Raw genomic sequence first — 24,248 nt, forward strand, 5'->3', positions numbered from 1 at the left:
TATATATATATATATATATCTATAGTTCCTACATTAATAACAGTATAGTGGATAGTTCTCATCATTTGAACCAAAAATTAGCAATTTTATTGTCAGATTGAAATGCCAAGAAGTTTTGGGGAGCATGAGGTGAATATTATATTTATAAATCAAACTTGTCATTGATAAATAGTTTTTGATTAAAGTCGATAGCAGAATCTTCAACATATCTTGTCATATAAAACACGCGATGTATTGAAATGCACCAAAACTAGAAATAATTTATTCAAGAAAAGAGAAATAGAGAAAAATATGGATTGTATTTCCAACTTATCATTATTGTTAAGAATCGGGAGATACGGAATTATTGAACACATCGAATTCAAAACTTTCTATCCATTTGAGCGCAGAATCTCTTATGTTAACTGCTGCATATCGGATGTGGAAGCGCTCAGAAATTTCTAAAGTCAGTAAGCTCGGCAAATGTAACGGTAACGGCATACCGGTTTTGTGAAATTTTGCGATAATTTTCTCGTCCGAACTGTCACTATTCTATATATGTTATTCTTGAACTTGCTCTGGAAACAAAAATCAAAAACGTAGTGTTTAATTCTACGAATGAAAAAAATAGATGAGGTAACAAATGTGAGATTTTTCTTAAAGTTTATATTTATTAAAAAGGTGTATTAGACTATTGAAAGTTTGCAATAAACTTATAATGGTATTTTTTGGGAAATTTGACTTATATTTTCCTATTTGTACAATAAATTGTCGTATCACTTTTAGGATAATACATTTTTTTGTTATCTTGAAGCTAAAGTTTTTGATAAATTATTCTATTGAAAATGGCTTTTAAGTTGTGATGGAATTTGGAATACATTTTTAATCAATTACCAAATTACAATTAACATTATATAAGTGTTTATTTATATAAGTTACAAGTTTCTCCGTGAATTGCAAAGTTAGAAAAACATATAAGAAATAATTAAGGAATGTTATGGCAGCGTTTCTTGAATGAAAATGGAATAAACTATGGTTTTATAAGGTCAAACACACATTTTATGAGCTTTTTTAGAAGAAAAAGCAATAAGTCTATAACACTGTCATAACAAGATTAAAATATTTAAAACGTCTTTTCAAAAAAACATATTTTAGATTTTAGAAAAAGTCATGATTATTTTGATGTAACGACAAAGGGGATGTTTCCTTCATCAAGGATCTTTTTATAATAACTTGAATATGTTTTAATGATGACACGGACGGTGTAAGACTAGAAAAAATTCTTTTTACGTCCGAAGAAAAAATAGATTAGATGCTGATAAATTCAAATTGATGCTGGAAAGTATTGTTAGTAATGAGATTTGTAGTCGATATGGTTAAAAATTTGCGAGTTATGTCATTATCAAGCCAATCGCTAAAGCTATTAGTTAAAAGAGATAGAGATTCATTTGAACGCAGAGCTTAATTCAATATTTCTGAACGGAGGTATAAAGGTGTACAATTAACAGTCTGTTCTATATGTCGGTCGTTCATAATTAATCACTTACAAAGTGGAGTTGAAAATATAAGAGTTAATTGATTCAGGCCAGTGGATTGTTGAGTTCAGTTTGGATGAAAAGGGAAGAAAATACTCATATATGGGAAGTTGATTGAATCGTCTAACTCTAGATATATTCCTCCACAACACGCTTCTAAAGTTTAAAGTTGCGAAATCAGAACTTATATTTAAGTATATTTTCTTAATTATACATTCGAACATTATGAATTTTTAATGGAAAATTACGTCCATGTAGTGTATTTTAAGGATTGAATAATTCTATACTAACTGAAAGCCAGGGCCGACTCATGCCCAATGGTAACTTTAACGGGGACTACTTGTACAATCTAAATATAGCAAAAACGTATTTTGTAACAAAAAGTTTCTCTTTGTTTGACTAGTTAAAATTTATGGTTTAGGAGATATGTAGATTTTTAGATCGTTGTACAAGCCAAGAAATTGTCATTGTAATTATTCATTAAAAATATTTACTGAAGGTATTGCAGCACAATCGAACATTTCTAATTGAACTGCATACTGTCGAACATCGTGTTACTCGTATAAGGAAAAAATTGAAGAAAAATTTAGTTGGCTAGTTTTAGTTTAGTAGCTTTAGTTGGCCACAACATATTAAATAAGATCAAACAAAACTATAATAAATCTTTCTATCAAGTGATGACAAAAATATTGAACTAATTTCACCCATGATTTTTCTTTAAACACTAGTTCATATTTTTTTATTGTGTCAGTAAGATGCAAAATATTATTCATATTTCATCATTATGTAATTCGTATGAAAATATAATTTCTAAACTTCTAAAAACATAAAATACCAAGCATGCAAGTACTTTGTATGTATGTATTTAGAATGGCATTTATCGAAATTCTTGACTCGATTTTCTTTATATAAACAATCAGATAAATTCAAACATTTTTACACTTATCAAGAAGGAATATAACAGTTTAAATGTTCAAAGTTTGTACCATTCTTATTGTGAAAATTACCAGTAATGCTTGTAATTTCGACTAGAATTTTTTAATTAAATTCATTTTTTTTCTATTGATGTCCCTCTTTGGGACCGCATTTTGGCGTTAAACACTAATACTTACTCCTATATACAGGGTAATTGATTAGTGTGATAAAGCTAAGTGCCTCCTTTGCCTTTCGACATATCAATTTGAAAATCTGACGGATATAGCCATTATCAGTCTGCACATTCTAAAATTATTCATAATCTTACAGGGTGTTCGAAAATGCGATATCAGAGTTACATTTTTTTGAATCAAACACCCTGTCTTGTATTGCATGTTTTTTATCAACTTACAATAATATAGGATTGTGATTTGTTTCATGTGATATTTTAAAAGTTATAACCAATTTTCCACAAAAATTGTAATAACTTCAATACCTTGTATAATGTAAAAGAAATTCTAAAATGAAGATTTGTTGCGGCCAAGCATTCGAATAGAAGTGAAAATTCTGGAAAATTATCAAGCATTTTATATACCTAAATTAATTTGTTCTTGAGATATTCTGATATTTTTTTGCAGTGTAAAAAGGAATTTCGCAATGTTTCCGTATATATAATTCGTAATGTGAGTAACTCTTTCCCTTATAGACTTCAAGCATAGATGTCTTTGGAAATCATTCTGAAAACTTAGTGTTATAATAAAGACGTGTACGTATATTGTAGTGAATAGAATCGTTTTTTTATTGTTCCTTTCCTGTGATATATTTGGAAATTCATCTTTTTTTCCTTTCTATTTACAATTTAACCTCTACAGGATCAAAGAGCAATGATACTTGCATAAAATACAGAGTGATTTATTTGGAAAAACCGAGAAATTGATATACGGGTATATTGATTCACCCTGTGTCAGATGAAATGAATATTACCGAACTATTTTCCAGAATTTTTACCACTATTTGAAGGGTTTGGCCGCAACGGATTTCTATTCTCGAATTTCTTTTACATTATAAAGGGTATTGAACTTGTTACAATTTTTATGGAAAATTCGTTATAACTCTCTAAATACCCCGTAGAACACATTACAACTCTATATTATTGTGATATCAAATTTGTTTCCAAATATGCAATAAAATATAGAGTGTTTTACTTAAGAAAATTTAATTTTGATGTGGTATAGCGTGAAACACCCTGCAAGTTTTTGAATAATTTTAAAATGTGATAAATATAATATCTCAAGTTTTCAAATTGATATCTCAAAGAACGAAGGAGGCACTGAACTTTATAACACTAAACTAGACAATAAAAAGTTCCACTCTCTCAGCAGTATATCCTTCCTATCAACATTAATGTGTAAGCGTGATATTGCCAGGCTGCATATAATTATATATACTCTCGTTTTTGAGAGCATTGAAATACATTGACGTCTGATAATAGTAAGTAAAGTAAATAATTCTAAAAAGGCATAGTAAGTAGCACCATAAAATGTTTATATTGATTCTCATTCCAATAATCCAAAAAATTATATTTGTGAGATTTTATTTTGAACCGAATAATCTGGCATTGAAAAACTAATCTTCGATGTATCTGTAATGGTATTGCTCCTCATCTTGTTTTTCCATTTTTCCTTTTTCTCTCTATAGGTCGTTGGAAATGTGTTTATTATCCATTTATTAATTTCCTCTATCTTTTCGTGTCCTGTGCCATTATCAACATTCAATTCATTGTCTGCTGCTTTTATTTTTCTATCTGCGCTATTTGTTAGTTCCATGTTTTTCTTGGTCTGTTCCTTCTACTTCTTACTACTGTTTTCGCTTCTTTTATTCGTTTTATTAACCTGTTTAATGTCGAAAGCAACTGACATTTTTCTTATTCATATTTTCTTTGATTTTTTTGTCTTTAGTTGTTTTTTATAATTTCGTTTCCTATTTTATCCATCCTTGTTTCTCCTGCTATCCCTCGAAGGTTTCGATTCGTTTACTTTCTACTTAATTGTGAGTTACCTTCGTTTCACTTCCATATGTTCCATATGTGTTACTGTTATTGTATTGCATTTGCTCAATTTCTTATTGAACATTGTTCCATTCAATGCATAGTACATATTTTTTGCCTTTTTTATTCTATTTTGTCGTCCTTTCCTGACTGGTCCAAGATATTCAAATTTGTGATTTGTTCTTCTCTGTTAAAAATTAAAACCACTCCTGGAGGCATGCAATATGAGCTAGTATTTATACTATTTATACCCTAATATAGTTCGTTATGCATACGTATGGAAAGAAATATATTTTTCGCAAAACTAGATACGCTATATCATACTCTCGTTCTTTTCATGTTCCCATTAACAAAAATAACACAATATTCGGAATAGTTTGAAATAAAAGGGAGTATTATAATGACTTGGGTAAAACCACATGCTCATTTTCTTTGCCAATTACATAATTTCCGAAATATTTCCAAATCTGTTATTTCTGATTTGATACGATTCCTTTAGCTGATTATCAAAAATTCCGCTCAAGTGAGCGATGTAATAATTTTACTCCTCCACATAAAAACATCTTCCGCAATTACAATTGGAAGAACAAATATATTGCTTCATATAATACTTAATTATATATATTCTAAAAAAAATCTCGTATAATGTTTCTTCCCTAGCGATAAAGTAAATGTATTCTAAATTATATATTCGGAAATCTGATACATAGTTAATTATAAGAGAAAAACATGGGAGTCCGGAATCACATATAGAGCGTCATTCCTTGCCTCTTCCGATACAAAAAAGGAGGATTCCAATGATTATATGCGTGAGCTATATTTTGCCCTATCACGGTTCTTTGTATTGGAAGACTATAAAAAGAGAAAATAAAAAATTCGCTAGTCAACGATTTAGAGAGAGTCGGAAGATGATAGAATGGGAAAATTGAGAAGTGGGCTGGAATGATATAATTTTGGTAACAATAATATAGAAAATAAATTTATATATTTCTAAATGTAAAGATCGCAATATAAATAATTGTTATTTTTCTTATATAATAATATCACATAAGCATTTCAATTCAATCTTGTTCCAAATATTTAAATTCTTTCCTAGCTGCTGCTAAACTTTGTTTTTGAAAAATCTAAAGTCTCATTTAAAGATAATTCCGATTCCTGTCCCACTAGAGCGTATATATCTGGTTTGTTATCTCTATAGCTTGGACAAATATTTTTATAGACATAATAAAACTTAAATATGATTATGAATCTTGTCCATCTCGAATTACAACATTCCAAAATTTATACTTATGCGCGAAATTTGTGAAAAAAAGGATATTAAATAATAAATATTATAATTGTCGGGACGAATGAGAACTAGAGAATAGATAGAGAAAGTACGTGATTAGTGCATTTACAAAGTTACGCATAAAATTGTTATCATCCAAATGAACTTTAATTTACGAACATAAAAGAAAATTCATATCAATAATAATAATTACTGACTTGAATATAGTATTGGACACTGAGAAGCTGGAACAGTGGTCACGAAAGGCACTACACGGTAGACATCATTACGACCTCAACCAGCCGCATGTTGACAAAGAAGCTTCAAACAGATGGTTTACTATCGGCAATCTCTTTCCAGAGACCGCAGGCTTCATGATGGCTATCCAGGATCAAGTTATAAGTACAACGCATAACTACTAATTATTTTTTCTTAATCTCAGTTTTCCTCTTCCCTCTATTATTGATCATAATGCCAAGGTACTTGAACTTATTCATTTCCATAAATTCATACTTGACAACTTTTAGCTTTCCCCTTTGAAATCTCATCATTTTTGTTTTCTTTGATTTAAAACTAATCCACTCTCCTTTTGTAACTATCTCGTTCAACATTGAATTCGTTATAGATCCTCATTTGATTACAAGTACTATATCATCAGCATAGGCGATTATGTGTGCACCACTTGAACTCAAACTTTATGATTGTTTTCATTATGCATTTTAAGTTAAATAGTGCTGTCGATAGTAAGCTTTTTTTACTTCTTTGTTAATCACAATTTCATCAGATTCTGCTTTATGCGTTAGTATGCTGACTCATATTTCGCTAATAGTCATCTTAATTGATCTTTGCAGTTTTGAATCTACACCTTGTTTTTCAGTGTTTTCTTTATTAAGTCGATCGCCTGTTGAAAATCAATAAAGAGCATCTCGATGTCTATTTGACACTCATGTGCTTTTTCCGTGTGAAGCCGTATTGATATTGAGTACGACCAACTAGTTGTTTTCTTATTACTGTTGATAGAATTTTATTGGCAACGTTTACTAGGGTGTTCCTCCTATAGTTTTGATCACATTTCTTGTATATAGTGATAATTTTTCATTTTTTTGGTAAACCATATTATCTTAATTAATTGGTATATTCTCTCATAATGTTTGGTTCCTCCTTAAATTATCAGCTCTATGCTTATTCCATCTTGATCAGCCGTTTTTTCATTTCTCATTTCATTCATGATTTCCTTAACTTCTTATATTTTTATTTTTGTTTATCATTTTTTACATGCTACATGTTATCTTCTGTGCTTGGCTCAGTTAGCGAGCCCATATTTGTTTATTATTGGTGGTCTATTCTTGTCAGCCTGCTTTCTTTAATCTTCATTTTCTTGAGATTACATTTGCATGTTTTATTAGAATCATTCGATTGTTTGCAGATAATCCTTGTATTTTCATTTGAATTTTTCTTTTTTATTTCTCTTATAATATTTCGTATCCTTTTCTGTCTTCATTTCTGTTCGTTTTCATCCATCTTAGTCTTTCGCTGATTGTTGACTACAGTTTGCAAACTCTTTTTTACCATTCCCCTTCGTCTCTATTTTCTGATACTTCAAAATATATGCTACAAATTGTTCTCCATTGATCAATATAATATGACTAAACGTATTTCTCTACTATTTTCTAGCATCGCTGTTTTTATGGTCTGCAATTATTTTGTAATTCTATATTTCAAATGAAGCAGGTGTCTTGGAGTAGGTTTATACACAAACTCCAAATTCACTATACTATCCACTAATTACTTAACTATGTCCTAATCACTTAACACTTATCTTATTCCTATCATACTAATTCATTTAAACACTGATTAATTGCTGATAAACAAGCGCTTATTTATAGAGAACTGATTTCTTGATCATTCGAATTCTAGAAGCCTCCCTAGAAATTGTTCCTATTATAATGGTCACAATATCCTGTAAGCTAGGAAGAACAATATCAAGAAATTACTAGCGTATATTAAAATGGTAGTTGCCTGTTGCATTCGCCAAACTTTAGATTCTTAACAATATAATATTTCTGATGTATTTTGTAGAAAATCGAGATCCATTTTGTATTAAAAAATTGGCCAAAAATTTTATTGCTTTTTAGCGTTAATTCTCATTAGATTAATAACAGCTGTTTTGCTGGTTAATATGACCCATCAAACGAAATGTTGCTTCGTTTACAATAAAAACATTTTCTATGAAATTGATATTTTGATTTATCGTAAATGGGTAGAATTTAGTTCTTCGGAGAAAGTTTTCTTCAGTCTATCCATAATTTCATATTGGAAACTTTCCAATATCCAAATTCCAAGATAAAACTCGCACTATACGGTATGGATCTTCTACTTTCTACAAAAATTTTTCTTGTCTAATATTCTCAATAATTTTTGGCCCTACCTCGCTGTGCTGCATTCCTCACATGCTGTAATTATCTGTATTTTCGCTATATTCTGATTACCACAGATTATGAAACAGGTACACGATCTGGCTGTGAATCATGAAGTAATATGTATATCCCATCATCTCACTTTCGGCTTAAGGCATTTTCTAAATAAACATAAAATTATCAATTCAGAATTGTGCTGGAATTTGATATTTTTTTCTAGTTTCTCCCCTGCATTATTTCCATATCAATCACTACTTCATTCTACCAGCTCCACTTTGATCGTCCTCTTCCTCTCCCACCCTGCAATCACTCTACTATCTCAGCTTCTGAACCATCTCTTCAAATATGTCCCAGCCCTTTCACTCTTGCTATTTTTTCATTATTTCAACTACATTTTCGCCTTCATTCGTTCTCCTTCTATACTTATTTTGGTCTCATAATACCACACATAATTTTAATTTCTATTATCATTATCATTCTCTCTCAAACTCATTGTCTCTGCAACATAAATCAAGTTGGGTCTCATTGCGCAAGCTGCTTCTCAACATTCAAAGCGCTCTATTTTCTAATTTTTGATTTTCTCTAAACAATTTTGTTCTATGTCCATAATACCGGCCGTATCACAAGACCCTTCTACACAAAAGTTTATGAAAATCTTACAAGTCATTTCCGAGATAATTGAGGCGTTTCATACATAAAACTTACTCTGTAGTTCATCTTGTCAGTATCAATTGCTGGGCCTACTTTTTAATCTTCTTAATATATCATGAAAATGTTTGTTTCTTCATATTGCGCTCCCACTGTTGCACTCAAGTACTCAATGGTAGCTCCTATAATTTTGTTAGCTTGTTTCTTTCGTGTTAATTGTGTCAAAGGCCTGCTTTATTATGTGTATTGAATCAATAATCAATCTGTTGGGGAAACCACTTTGGTGATTACTTATCTTGTTTCTGTGTAATTCACATTGTCTTTTGTCTATCTTTACTTTTAGTACTTTGAATACTGCATATAAAAGTTAGTTCAATGATACATATCCTCACAGAATTTCTCATATTTCCAAGTCTACACTGTTTTCCGATGAAACCAAAATTTGCTTGTGCGGATTTGCCAGTATTAATCGGATAAAATCCTCATAGGATGGAAGAAGATCATACATAATATCTGCTAACGCTTAACGTTTGTTGTGATAATAATTCAACCCTCTTAATGAGAGACATAATAAATGGAGATAGATATTTACAACTTTTACAAGGTCAGATAGTATCAGAATTAGTTCGCTCGCTTCCCAATTGTGTTGGTCATTTACCGTTATCAGAAGACATTTGGATTCGCAAAATCGTGCTCTATCTCATTTTGATATTTGGGTTGGACAATACCTGATTACTTTATTTAATCAGAGATGTTTGGGCCGAAGAGGTTTGATTAAGTGGCCGGTAAAGTTATTTATTATCTTCACTTAATCTTTTTCTTCATGGCTGTGTGCAGTCCTCAGTTGAATGAATCTAAATAATAGAATAGAAATAATAATAGAATCAATTTTCGTGATGTCACATTATATAAAATTAACAATAACATAAGAACAGAATGGTATACGAAACCAACTTAGTCCTCAAGATATTTAAACTTCAATTCGTGTCATCCTATTTTACAAAAAAGATCAGTGATAATAAGTTTGGCGGATAGATCCATTCAACTATCAGATCCTTAATTTGGATGTTTAGCAATTCAAAAAGCAAAAATTGCATTGAAAGAAAATAATTATCCGGAAAAAATGATAAATAACATATTCAAGAAAAGGATAAACAGATACTACAATCAATTTAAAAGCAACACTGAGAGGAAACATCAAAACATAAAACATTTTTCCTTACACACGTACAAGGACTTCCCCAACAATTATCGAACTATTTCAATAAATATGATATTAGTATAAGTCTTAGAGGACATAATACATTATCCAAATATTTTACTAAATTGAAATCTGAAACGCCAAAAAACAAAAGAAGTAATATTAAATATCAAGTGCATTGTACTAATTGTGACGCTGTCTACATAGGGCAAACATCTCAGTATTTAGAAAATAGACTAAGACATCATCAATACGATACAAAAAATAGAGCTGCATTAACGAACCATGAAATATCACAAAAACATAAATTCAATTATAAATATTCAAAAATTCTTGAAACGGAATCTAATACACGAAAAAGAGAATTTTTAGAAAAGGTTCGCAATCATAAGAACGAAAGCTATAAATGATATAAAAGATCTAAATAATTTAAATAGAATTTATAGCTCTATTTTGTGAATTATAATAAATTTAATATATTTGAGATGTGGAAACCAAGGAAAAATTAATTTTTCTTTATGGAAGAAAGTTGATTTTATCCTTATTTTGATATTCATGATGAAGGTGATCTATAGATCAATATAAATAAGAAAATTGTCAGTGTCAATATCATATTTTGATAAAGACTTAAAGAAAAGTCAAAACGTAAAAATTTATCTTTCTTTAAAAAACTATAAAAAAAAACTAATTTTTAAACAGAAGAGACCTAAAATCAAAAACATTTAGATGCATTAATAGAACTAAGATATCGAATCAGAGCCAATGAACAAATTATAACTCCTGAATTAATTCAAAATTCAAGGTCGATTCTTGCAATGGAAATAAATGTCGAATTCGCGATTATTGTCAATTTTGTATTTAATAAATATTTCACCTTACCATTGAATTTGGTGTTGGTAAACCTAAATCCGTTAACCAGGGTCCCATTAAACCTGAAGTCATTAAGTGTAGCAACATCATATCTACTTAATAAAATCATAAATACAGGTCATATCTCGAAAAATGTAGCATGAACAAAAAATACGTCAATAGATTGTTTTTGTAAAAATTATAATTAAGCCACAAATTCGGTTTCAGCAGTCCCTGTATATTACGACTTTTTCCCCTTCGTCAAAGTATTATATTACTCTACCAAATTAATAAATAACTATAGTTTTTCAATCTTCTCAAATTTTATCTGATAGTAATGGATCTTTCGGGGTAAATTTGATTGATGAAAGCCATGATGAGAATATAAATATAAATTATGCTCTGTTGGCGGCCTGTTTCTCCATGACATGCCAGGGAAATTTGATTATGCAAGCTTAATCTGCACTTTTTTCACTTGTTCTTCAAAAGTTAGATCTTTCGTTTTATGGGATTTTCGTCTCCAATTTGCTCAAATTGATATTTATATTTTAGTGGAAAGTGGATAAGTCAAATTACCTTTTGTCACAAAATTCCTCATTATTTCTGGTTCATAACAAATTTCCTGAACTAAATTGAGATAATTTCTACATAGAAAATTCCACAAATATTCAGCCCCAATGATCACTAATGATGGGATTTTTATTCAATTCGGGCATGAATATCCTTTAATTCTGTCGTATAACTTTTGTTTAGAATTTCAAATAATGATGTGAACCCGACAGTTGAAAGATTTATAAAGGTAACGAAGAAGATTTTTGGGGATTTTCATTCATTACTAGGATATCAATTAATTATTTTTGAACATTCACATCTAATGCAGAGCTTTCCAATGACCATATATCTTTGATTTAATGTTCAATGGAAACAACTTTAAACTTGGTATGTTTCCATTAATCTGATTTCCCACATTGTATTCAGATCCTTGCTGTTGGATTCACTATTAACATAACCTAAGAAAAGCAATGCATGACATTCCAATTTTTAAAACAAAAATATCAATGCAAACAGAAATCAGTAAATTATTAATCCATATAAAATATAAATATTCATAAAAATTGCTGTCCGGAAACATTCACTGCTGGTAGACGGAAAAATATGCGTTCCTCATTACTAGAAATCTGTGGAAATAATATTGAAATCTTAATGTGAACATTTAAGTTGTTTCTGATGACACAATTTTGGAAAGTCGAGCTCAATACTTGGGAAATGGAGACGGATGTCAGGCTCAACACACAGAAAACTTAGGTACTTAGCTATGATGCCGGTATAGATCGATTCGCACAGTATGTTGTTGGAAATGGAAATAGAATAAGTAAATTTCAAAAGTTGAGTGTGTGGAAATTTCATATGACGATAGAAAATTCGGTTTTTTCACATGTAGCGAACTGAGCTTTTGACAAACAATGCTCTAAATGATGACATTGAGCTTCGGAGGTGCTCGTTGATTTCATGGAACAAACTGATCCTAAGCTGCAATGACTTGTAGTTAAAAAAATCGTTGAGACCAGATAAGCACTTGACCTCCCCCTCTCTCAAACTCTCCACCTAAAACGCCTGAATTTTGCTTTGCAGTTACCGTTGTTATAGTTTTACCTTGCAGTGAAATAAATATAATTTTGTTCAATCTGGGAAAATAAGCAAGTATACGTTGCCAGTTTTCGTCATTAATAATCCCTTTTAGTTTGGTTTTATGACCTAAAAGTGAAGCTAGGACTACCAAACGTAAATCATATAATCAAAAGAGTGCATTACCACGTGAGAGTCACCGTACTTTTGTATGGAGAAGCAGAGAGTGGACTTCCCATATCTTCACACAGTGTTTTGAAAAGTTTTGAGGACGCAATTTGATTGTAAACTTCAAACTGTATGGAGGGCAAAAAGCAAATGGCGCACTCACGAAGGAAGTGATTGTCTGCCGCACACAAAGCGAGGAGAGCATACGAAGCAGTCAACACTCTTTGATTGGTTGGCTAAGTTCGCATCATTTCCGAAGATCCCGCTAAGAAGACCACTCGTTGGGCACACCAATTTTATCAGTGTCGATTTAATAGTTGTATTTCATAGTCACAATATTTTACTATATCAATTTTTATTAAACAGCTACTGGTAAAAGTATTTGAACTTTTCATTGCCAATACATAGTGTATTGTGGCAAAAAATCTGGGCATAGTATTGATGAATCCTATTGGATTAGTTGATGGAGTTGAATAAATCGAAATGTAGGAGATAACATTTGTCTTATTTTTTATCGAATGAAACGTTGAAGAGAAAGAATGTTTTAATAGTGATTTATTTGTTAGATATAGTCCAATAAAAACGTGGTGCATATGGTAATACGTTTTACAATGTAATAAACGTTCACATTTATCTTATTTCTGACATCTCATAATTCAATTTAGTCGGTAGAAGGATTAATTACCAGATACTAATAACTAGGTCGGTGATTTTATGCGAATTCTGTTTCATTTTTACCTTTCTTCATGATCCTTTTTGAATTTTTACCGGTCAAAAATTAATTTCAGTTCCATTCATTCCTTTGATATGATTTACTGTTCATTAATCTTGTTTTTTAGCGATATTTTAATTTTAATTTTTCCAATCTTAGTCAGAGAGGGAGAAAAATGCTTGATGCGTCAAAAAATTGTTCAAAATAAGAGCTTGTAAATAGCTACAAAATAAACACGCAAATAACTGGATGAATCCACAAATAAAATAAAATCTAAATATAAAGTAAATTCACGAAAAATACAATAAATAACGATATTACTTTTAAAAATGTACATTGTAAAAATTTTCATATGTAATACACATTACATTTATTCATACAGTGTCAAACCAAAACAAATTCAATGCATAAACCAAATAATGAAATTAAATACACGGCAATCCCAATTATGTATATCGTCAAAAGCCCTGCGTATCAAAGATTGCATAGCCATATCATGAGATATGTAAATACCTATTTGCCAATAGAAATTGCTTTTCCTTTTCTTATCGAAAGAAATTTCAACGAAAATACGATTTTAGGTTTTGCCAGATAGTAAAATCTCGGTTGAGTATTCTCAATTTCTTACTTGCAATTTGCAAGGTGGAACGTGCAATTTATTGTTAATTGTATATCATGTTCAGAATTTACACATTGTAGAAGGCACATTCCAGTAAATATGCCTTCAAATTTTTGCGAAATGCGAGAAAATATATTACAGATTTCATTTCAATTGGCAAATGATTGTGCATTTTTTTTGCATTGTACACTATCGATCTTGTAACTAATTCTTAACTAGGAGAAGGTAGATACAAATGATGTTCCTAAGTATATAGCTGTAAAATGACCTTTCCAAAATAGGAGAAACGTGCGTACAGATTAGACAAACGAATTCAAATTTAAATAAAGAAGGAAAAGTCAATACTTTGAATATATTAAATGCCCCTGCAGTGAGTTTTCTGTTTAGTCTTAGTCAATATCTTATAGCTTTCTTCTGTAGTTTGAAGATTCGCTCAAATTGAGTCACATAACACGTACCCCAGAAGGGAAGGGCATAATAAACTGATGATCTTCGCAAAACAGCCAAAACACAATTTTCTAAATAAAGCGGTGATATGTCAATTTCAAATAATTGCTTACAACGGGCCTTAACAATTTTACAGTAATAAGCAATAATACAGTAATAAGCCTTCCACCGTTATCAATTTTTAATTGATTTAAGTCACCAATATGCTTGGCCTTGGATGGAAAGTAGACTATATATCAAAAAATTGCGGTGTAATCTTCGCCACACCATAGGAAAAATCCTCAAAATTGATACATCGTTTAATGAACAACATTATGTAGAAGGTAATAGGACTTTGTATGTTTATTGCTCAAGCCGATTAAGACATATGGCAACCACCTATAGCACACTTTGTAAAATCCTGTTTGGGGCGAATAACGTATCTCATTTGTGGCAAACATGATGAGAAATATCGAAGAATAATGTTTTTTCGTAAATAAGAAAATGTTGTAAAAAGTTTATTTTTATTATTTTTGAGTAGACAAGTTCACGACAAAATAGTATTGATGTACACTGAAAACATTGTAGTATTCTAGGGTTGAGAAGAGTGATGTATTTAGTAATCAATTCTGTTTGTGAGATGCTAAATATTACGATGTTTAATTAAGATAATGGTAAGTAATATTGATTAAGGTCCACTCTTCAATTGGATTAGAATAATAGCATACGATGTGAGACTGGATATTAGTAATGGTATCATGTTTCTATTAATTGGAAAAAATCCTGCAACTGTCAATACAGGTCTCAGATCTCCAAAGAATCTTGCGAATTCTTTTAAATGAGCCCTTGTAATGGGATCTTCTACATCCATTTGAAGAATACTGCAAAGCCTCTTTATTTTCAAACCAGACTTTTCTATTTTATCCCCGGAGATCGCCAACAAAATTATCATAGCCTAAAAATAAAAACACTATCAAACTCACAAATAAAGTGTAAATTATTATTAGATTGATATCAAATGGATGGTTTACTTTACGGGTACCACAAATATGTGCACGAGTTGTTGCAATTATATAACGGCACTTTTAGTCATTATAACATTCAATTAAGTTGTGAGTTACCTTCCAGAAGCGTTCCGCTTTATCTTCTGCGGTTATAAAAGATTTGTTTCAGGAAAATGATTTAAATGATCATTTACATATTATAATTTTATTCAATAAGATAGAGTCTTTGAAGTATCAGTATAAAAAATTTTGCGACCTTTTTGTTATTCAAACAAGAAATTTTTTTGTATCAACCGCACAAATTCTGAATAGACGGTTAAAATGAATCAGATTACTTATTCAAAGAATTTGTTTTTTCGGATTAAGTATTAGTAATTATGTCAACCTCTTTTTTTACTTTTCAAGTAAAACTGGGTATCACAGCCGAAAATCACAAGTTGACAAAATTATGAGTTTTAAAAAATGAAGTCTCCTTTTAATTATCTTGATTGATATTCGTGCAGATTGTTACAACTGGTATGTAGTTAGCAATAATTAATTCATTTTTGAATTGAAATACATTGAAAACAACTAAAATTTCCGGCATTGTGTTAACTTATTAAAGCACGAAATATTGTTGCATAGTTAATTGTTTTCGTGCACTCCGAATGAATATGTTTTCACATTTTATTAGCGTATTTTCACAACATATCGCATCGATAAAATGTCAAAGGAAAGAGTAAAAAACTAGTTTAACAGTTATGTAGTTTCCAGTTTAACTTTTCTAATCATTTACAGTACCAACTATGAAAAATGAAAAATATCCGAAAAACTGATATTGGATAAAACCTTCGCATTGACATATTTTTCATTTTATATAATTTCAAAAAATTCCAGTTGTGTGTCTGTTACATTTGGGTCCTTTCAAAACTCAACAAACGTAGTGTGCGAAAAACCAGATTCTGCGGTGAATTCGCTTGTATTTTTTCTAGAGCCTAAATAACTATGACTTAAATCTACTACTAGTTCAACTAAATTTACTCACTAAGTCTGATATTTATATATAAGACATGATGCAGCTTGTCTTCTTGACGCTGTTAAATAAATTCGCTATTTTACTCGTTTTGAAATAGGATATATCATTTTGGAAGTATTAAAGTTATTTTATCATCATCTTCTTCAATTTTTTTCTTGGTCTGCCTCTGCCTCTTGACAAAAGAGGTATTCACGGTGTTATCCTCCTCACCATTTCTGTAGGTTTCCTTCTCGTGGTATGTCCTATCCAACTTAGTCTTTGTGCTTTTACATATATTCTTATATTTTCTTCTACCAGTTCTTCTTCTATCTGTTTATTTTCCTCCAATATTCTCTCATCACTTCTTGTATCTTGTATCACCTCTGATTATCTTCAGATCTTCTTCATCCTTTTTATTTATGACATTTTACTAACAAAAATTTTGTGGGTATGATCAAATTGTCAATCTTCAGCAATATTTGTTTGAATATGCTTCTGATATAACAGAAAATAGGAGTAGTAATATATAGATGTTATATTGAATTCGTTAAGTCTTTTCTGCAAATAAGGTATACAAAACGAAAAAATTCATTGAAGATCACTATGTGTGAATAACCTATCTTAATGCCTCTATAATGATGTATCCTTCATTGAAAAATAATTGTTTGAGAAAGTGGAAGGAAGGGGATTCTTAAATGGCAGTTGCCTTTGTCATTAAAATATGTCTAGCATTTTTCCTTAAAGTCTAATGGATTTTGCCAAATATCCAAGTGGACTGTTTTGTACCAGCAGATATTATGTTATACTTATTTAGTGATCCATTTTTCTGTTATTGGTAAATTTAACTAGTCGTCGCAAATGTGCACTTGTGCAATTGAGAATAGGATTTCTCTTACAAAGGCTCTGATAATTTACCCTACATCCACATCGTAAAAGATTAATTGTTTGGAAAAAATTCTTAAAGTGATTGTCAAAAATTCTCTAATTTGTTTTTTGAAAACTTATTTTTACGTGGAATTTGAACAAATCGTGACATATTTTTCATTCTCAATAGTCCTTGGAGTCATTTTATTTTGAATTTTGTAATATAAATAAGTTCACAGTATCTCTAAAAATCTCATATGTAGGTCGGTGATGTGAATTTCAGATTTTTAGAGTCATAGTGATTTTGTATTATGATAACGCATCATCTTAAAAGCCTCTCGTGAAGAAAAATCGTAACAAAGCACATCGAATAGAAATAGTATTTTCGTGATTTGGCTAGATTCGTGTGGAAAACAGTTTAACGAGTGAATGTTATCTTTGCGTGCGTATATTAGGCTTTTTCAATATATACGAACGAATAATATATAATTCGTGTTGTATTGATCAGGCAAACTTGAAAAATAGCCAAAGCAAATAATTGGTGTCTACGATGATACCTGATAAAAGAGCTTTTTCAATATACTGCTACTTACATAGGCTTATCGTTGATTTACAATAGAATAAGTAATTTCTAATAATTCCTAAAGGAAACAAATTTATATCTATTCTAGTTTTTGATTAACATAATTTCCAATCCAATTTCAAATTAGCAAATCTTTTGCCATCGTTTTTCTCGCAACATAAAATAAAACTTGCATTGAACAACAATCTTTAGTTTGATTATAAAATCTAAACATATTTCTCATTTTATTAAGTATTGTTAATATTTCTGAATATTTTCACTTTATTTATATATTCTTATACACGACAAATAAGTTGTTGATTAGTTAAAAACTCTCATAAATCTGTATCCAACGTCTACTTAAGTACAGTTAAAGTTATGTCTACTCGTTATTCTCCAATAGTATTGAATATATTTCAAGCTAATTATAAGCAATATAAAGAGACATTACATAGATCCAATACCAGTTAGTCGTTTAAGCATTTATAGATTTTTAAAACGAATAAATCGCACTTGAAATAGGTAGAATGTTGCCTAAATTAGACGATATTATTCGAAATCTCCAAAATTTATCCAATTTCATATATTGTGTCTCTATAAGTTTCAAGCTCACATAATATTCAAACACATAATTGTCAGATGGAATAGTTAACTGTACTACAAGGGATGTAAGTAACATTTACTACTCGAGAACGATTTAGCAATAAAGTTTGAGCGATAGCAGGAGCTTGCAATAAAGTTCAAGACTATTAAATATACTTGCATCTCATTTACTTTATAAGTTTTTCTATTCCCTGCAGAATAAATTCATGGATTCTCATTAATTTATTTCGATACGAATTATTGTTGAGAGAAACTGGAATTATTGATTTGTATAACTGCCAAAATCATATAGAAGTATTAGCAAATATTGTTTGTCTGTTGCTGTCGACAGATATGAAAAGTGATATGAAGCAATGTGTTGAAGTCTCCATAAAGTTTATCGTTTGGATATTCTAATCTGAAGTCCACTCTTTACAAAGAGTAAAACATACTGCTTAGTCGTCTTCAAGCATTACAGAGTAATTGTATCATTATTAGTTCAACGTTGTCGGTGAAATGAAAAATTAAAGTTATTTCCTAAGTATGTGAGTCTGTAGTTGAAATTTAATGAATATACGAGATTTTTTGAGTCTGAGTGAATAAAATATGGCGTAAATTATTATAAAGTGCAGGCGGTAAGTGGACTTACAACCCGTCGACAAGGAATAACTATTTGGTAATTGTTACTTACGTATTGAAAATAGTGTCAAAATTAATAATATAAGGAGAAAAAAAATGTATCAACTTCTTTTTACGTTTCCAATGATGATTGTGATATTTGTAACATTCAAACAACATGTAGCGAGTAGTGTTGAGTTTGTAAGCTTAGGGCTTTCAGAGTTCGAAGTTTCATTCTAGATGAGAACTTTTTGACAGTGGTCTTGTCAATAATTACACAAAATTGCTTTTTACGAAATTTCAGTATGATAACTATATTACTATAACTCCATTGACATGAAATCTTTATAATTTAATAAATTCAATCTTCCTCTTTAAATCCTCGTCAAGAACTGGTTGAAAAGTTTTTGCTTCATACATGTGAAAATTATATAATTGAAGTACTTTCCCCAATATTTCGTGGGACATTCCTTTTTTGCTTGACAGCTCTGCAGTAAAGTTGCCCTAAATGTTTTTTTTTGCTGCTCCATCTAAAACACAGCTATGATATTTTTTTTTCGCATGGGAAAAAATGTTCATGATTTAAATGACTATTCCGATGTATTCCATTAAATATTGTTGATGTTCTACTCTCGCATTTTTTTTATGCCTCATAAGCATAAGTATACGACAAAAATGGAGGCACGTGTCTTAGACAGGAAATAAATGGATATGTGATAGACGTTTAGTATGAGTTCAAACTTGACACAGTCAGTATGTTGTGCGTAGTCATTGTTTTCTTTGAACCTGAATCACACCACCATTCATGTAGTTTTTAATCAAGTTTTGTGGACGGGAATGTTATACATGAGAATAGGTCCGAAAACCTTTCGCATAAGAAGAAGACAGACAGAAGGGAAATGTATCTTGGCTTGGGATTGAATAATATTGGTCCATATTATTTAAAACGTGTTATAGCTGGTAACAGAGCTAGAATTTTCATACAGCCCAGAAAGAAACTCAAAAATTAGCAAAATAAGGATCATATACAATCTTATTTGTTTTTCTGATGCCCAGGTAATGGTTCACAAATGAATGTGTCCCTCAAAGATAAAAAGTAAATCAATGCTTCCAACAATACCCAGTTTTTTCGCGTAAAAAACATTTTTGTGGCTCTTCAAACTTCTTTTTAACGTGTATTCTTCCAGTACTTCTATGAGGAAAGAAACGTTTCCACATTACATGGTTTCCAAAGTGATATACTTTTTAGGATACAGTATTCAACTGAATAAAGTCAATCTCATCACCTAATTACCCCACCTTGTGAACTCAAAATTCATTATCGACTACTGTTGATGCGAAGAACTAGATCATTATTAGAATTGAATCAGAGGGCGGAAGAATTGACGTTGATTTAAGAAGACGTAAACATGAGGAGAAAAGATGGTACAGAGCTTGAAGAAACTACGGTCAAAACCATATGAAACCTGACAAGTAAGCTGTTACAAAAAAATATAGTTGAAGTTGAATGAAAGTTCTTATTGGCCTATTTGAAAGTGTTGTATCTCAACAAGCGTGTGTGTACTGAGAGCAAATTTTTAATAAAAACAACGACAGCAACGTCCTGTCAGATTATTTCAAAAATTGATGTCAAAAACAGGCCCAAATATTATCATCAAAAGTATATTCCTAAGAATAAACCGCCACTGGAAATCCAAAAATTATTACTGGTGTACCTCACAATATTTTAGAAATGTGTATCTTTGCAACAACTTTTATTCAAAATTTTTTTTGGTATATTGTATCTAAAGTAAGTTATTGCACTTCCACACACTAATGGTGGCCCCTGTATGTAAAAGTTTGGAACGCAGGAAGGAAGGAAGGAAGTTATCATTATGCTATTTTCTATGAAAAAATCAATATTCCAGAAATACTTTCAAATAAATGAATCATCAAATATTTTTTTCATTTCACATAATAATTTTCTCTCAAATCTTTGCTTTAACGAAATCTACAGATTCCATTATAGTGTAGCTTTTAAAAATATTGTCTTCTATTTCGTTGAATTTTGTATAGGGAAAACAAAGAATTTTTATCTTTCTATTGAAAAATACACAACAGCCTTTGGCGATTAGATGGTTTATCGTGGAAATGAAAAGTAAATTTCTTTCAAAGACTGTTTCTTTATGTATTATGATATTCTAAATTTGAATATATATTCTATAATAATTCTTATGAATCCATTTGTGGCATGACTTTAGAAAGTTCTTATAAAATTTTTGAGCATTTATCAACATTTTTTGCTTATTTTAGGAAAAATTTAGAGTAAAAACAATTTATTTGAAGGTGCAATTTACAAAACAGTAATTGGAAAAGTTGGGTGAAGATCTAGACATGTTTCTATCAGTTTCTATAAGATGTATTTCCAATACGCATGCTAACAATAATTTGAAGATGTTCTTAGTCAATATTCAAGTAGGGTTCTAATAAGTTTAAATGGGACTATTGTAACCCATAATTTTTTTGTTCACGACTTTTGGCCAATCGACTAACCGCAGTCTGCTTCTCTATTCGCCGATTCTGGAGTAGATGACTATTAAAATCTGGAAATATGCGTGTTGATATATAGCAACGACAATTTGCTTGCTATTCACTGAAAGACAACGGCTTACTGACCCTAAATAATATGAAAGAAATTGAATTGCCACAGAATATTATTTCAAGCATCCATCTTATTCATCAAGTATTTGGTTAAATGCTTAGTCAATGGAGATTATGATGGATGCAAGACAGAGCAATACTCGCGCCTCTTAACAAAGATGTTGAAAAAATCAATGATGAAATAGTTGCTAAATTTCCCGGAGAGTACAAAACTTACTATAGCCATGACTCGATAAAAGATCAACCTGAAGGAACACCTGAACCTGAACGATATAGCAAAGACATACATATACCTATGATAACCTTTGACTCATCAAGAGGATAACTGGAATGCACCATCGAGAGTTGCCATTTTCTCGTTAGATATGCATTTGCCAGAAATCCCAAGGGCAAATTCTTGAATCTGTTGGGGTTTACTTAGAGTCAAGTTCGGTCTTTATACGTAGCAAATTATATGTGGCGTTTCATATTTCATCAGTATTTCGTATTTCAATATAATTTCTAAAAAACGCAAAATAGCGAACAAAGCTCGGTCATCCAGGTACCAATAATATCAGCATTGCAATTAGAACAGTTGCTTATATAGACTTTCCTATAAATTAACGAATTTCTTGAAGCATCTTGACATGTAATGTTGTTACTTGAAGATGATTCTAATACAAAATGCTATTCATCGCTATTTGAAGATATGCTAATGTAACAGGAAACTCATCACATAGATTTGAAACAGAAAAAATGCTGCTAGCAATTTTATTCTCATTTCCAATCAAGTCCTCAATGTACCCCTCAGTGACCGTTGAGAACCTCCATCCTCCGTGCCATTTGAACGTCGTCAGACCCGTCACGAGCACTTGCACCAAATACACCAATAATTATTGTACGAATTTTCGATTTCTTCAGACGGTAACCCACATTTCATCGCTTGAGAAATGGGAGTAATTTGTGATATTTGCTGATGTCCACGTTATCCTTAATCAGTACACTAGTTTTTATCATGTAATGGCTGGACCACATTGTTAAAGAACAAATTATTTATGAAAACACATCAAATAATAAATTTTTCACAAATTCAAATAATGTTGTCATGATAATATCTCGTGACACTTTAATATTATTAGAGAAAGAATGAATAAAAATAACATAAACGAATTTAAGTTATTGAGTAATTCTTCTACCTAAAGTAATATCGATTCGAATTCGAAATTTTTGAATTAATTTTAGTAAATTTTAATTCAATATCGCACATCTACGATTTCTAACTAATAAACCTATTATCTATGTAGATTTTGATAAAAGTGAAAATTTTCTGTTTCAAAAAGAGTTTTATAAAAAATTATGTATGATATAAGATTTTATTTTGTTCCTGGTGTTGTACTCACTACAATTACTTATTCCGATCTGCTTAAACTATTTCTAAAAAAAAACTCTATTTATAAAAAACATTACATTCACAAATTAAAATTTTATAATTAAGGAATAAAGTGATTTCAGCGTTTCATTAGGGCCCAATTTTACAAGCGAATCTTAAACGTCAGCTCAAACTACACATTTCATAAATGGTATTTACCGACAAACTACGGTTTAAACGTTAGCGGCTGTCTGGAAGTATTTTTAACTTCAGTTTAACATGACGGAGAATCCGAACCTAACTTTTTCAAATTGTTGGAATTTTCACAATGTTATAAAGGGTTTTATAGAATATTCCACTTTATATTTGATAAACTCGACCATGATGATAAAAAAATTATCAACATTGTCGACGCGCTGAGATATCAAAAAGTTATTCTTCCTAGAGCAAATCTATAAAGTATCCCACTTATTCTTTAAATTTACTGCGCTTTTATCGGAGAAATTTCTTTTATTTTTTCACAAGGTTATCCAAAATCACTACTTCATTGTCAGAGAAATTGCAATTACAAATTGTTCTTTGTTCATTTACTTTAGAACAAATATTAGAAATTATTTTGTTATATTTCCACGTTAGTGACAAGTGGCAGAAAAATGTCTATTTATATGTGACCTGTAAAATAGAGCTATCTTGTTTATTGTTGAATTAAACTAGATTTCAAACTATAGATTAAACTTAATTTTAATCTCCAATTTCAACTTAGCTTTTGAAATTGGCCCTCATTTTCTGTTTACAGATGTCGTATGAAAACTGCGAAATTATCAACTGGGTTCGGTTTTTCTGTTATCAGTCGATGAAGTTTTTTCCTTTTTTTTTTTCTCAAATTTATTCATTATCTTGTAGATTTGAATATTCTAAGGTATATTACTCGATGTCAAGAGACTTCAAAAATAATATCGGGAAATTTAACAAGTGACATAGAAGATTATTGATTAATAATTATATTCAATTACTTACGCCAAATGCAGATAAATAGAATACCAAATGAAAAATTTCACCATACATTTTCAAATGAGGCAGCTTCAATCCAAACTTAATATTCCAAATACAATCGATACCATTCATCGTTTCTACAAAATAGATGATCAACAGCAACAACATTTGACCTCCGAAAGCAGAATTTACTTCTTCTATGATCCAATACACATTCCTGTAAGATCTTCTGAG

The 24,248-nt window shown here is 30.4% G+C and overlaps 1 protein-coding gene across 2 annotated transcripts in view; it reads left to right on the forward strand.

Annotated features, from left to right (window-relative positions):
* The first annotated feature begins 448 nt into the window (after positions 1–448).
* The window catches only part of LOC130901434 (metabotropic glutamate receptor 2), a 602,363-nt gene continuing 578,563 nt past the window's right edge, over positions 449–24,248 (forward strand). For both annotated transcript variants that reach the window (XR_009060283.1, XM_057812830.1), the window contains exon 1: positions 449–615. Coding sequence is in view for 1 of the 2 variants with exons in the window: in XM_057812830.1 (XP_057668813.1) it covers positions 611–615 (5 nt within the window). In the remaining variant the exon portion in view is untranslated. The remainder of the gene's footprint in view (positions 616–24,248) is intronic.

The sequence above is a fragment of the Diorhabda carinulata genome, chromosome X, assembly GCF_026250575.1.
Source record: "Diorhabda carinulata isolate Delta chromosome X, icDioCari1.1, whole genome shotgun sequence".
NCBI lineage: Eukaryota > Metazoa > Arthropoda > Insecta > Coleoptera > Chrysomelidae > Diorhabda > Diorhabda carinulata.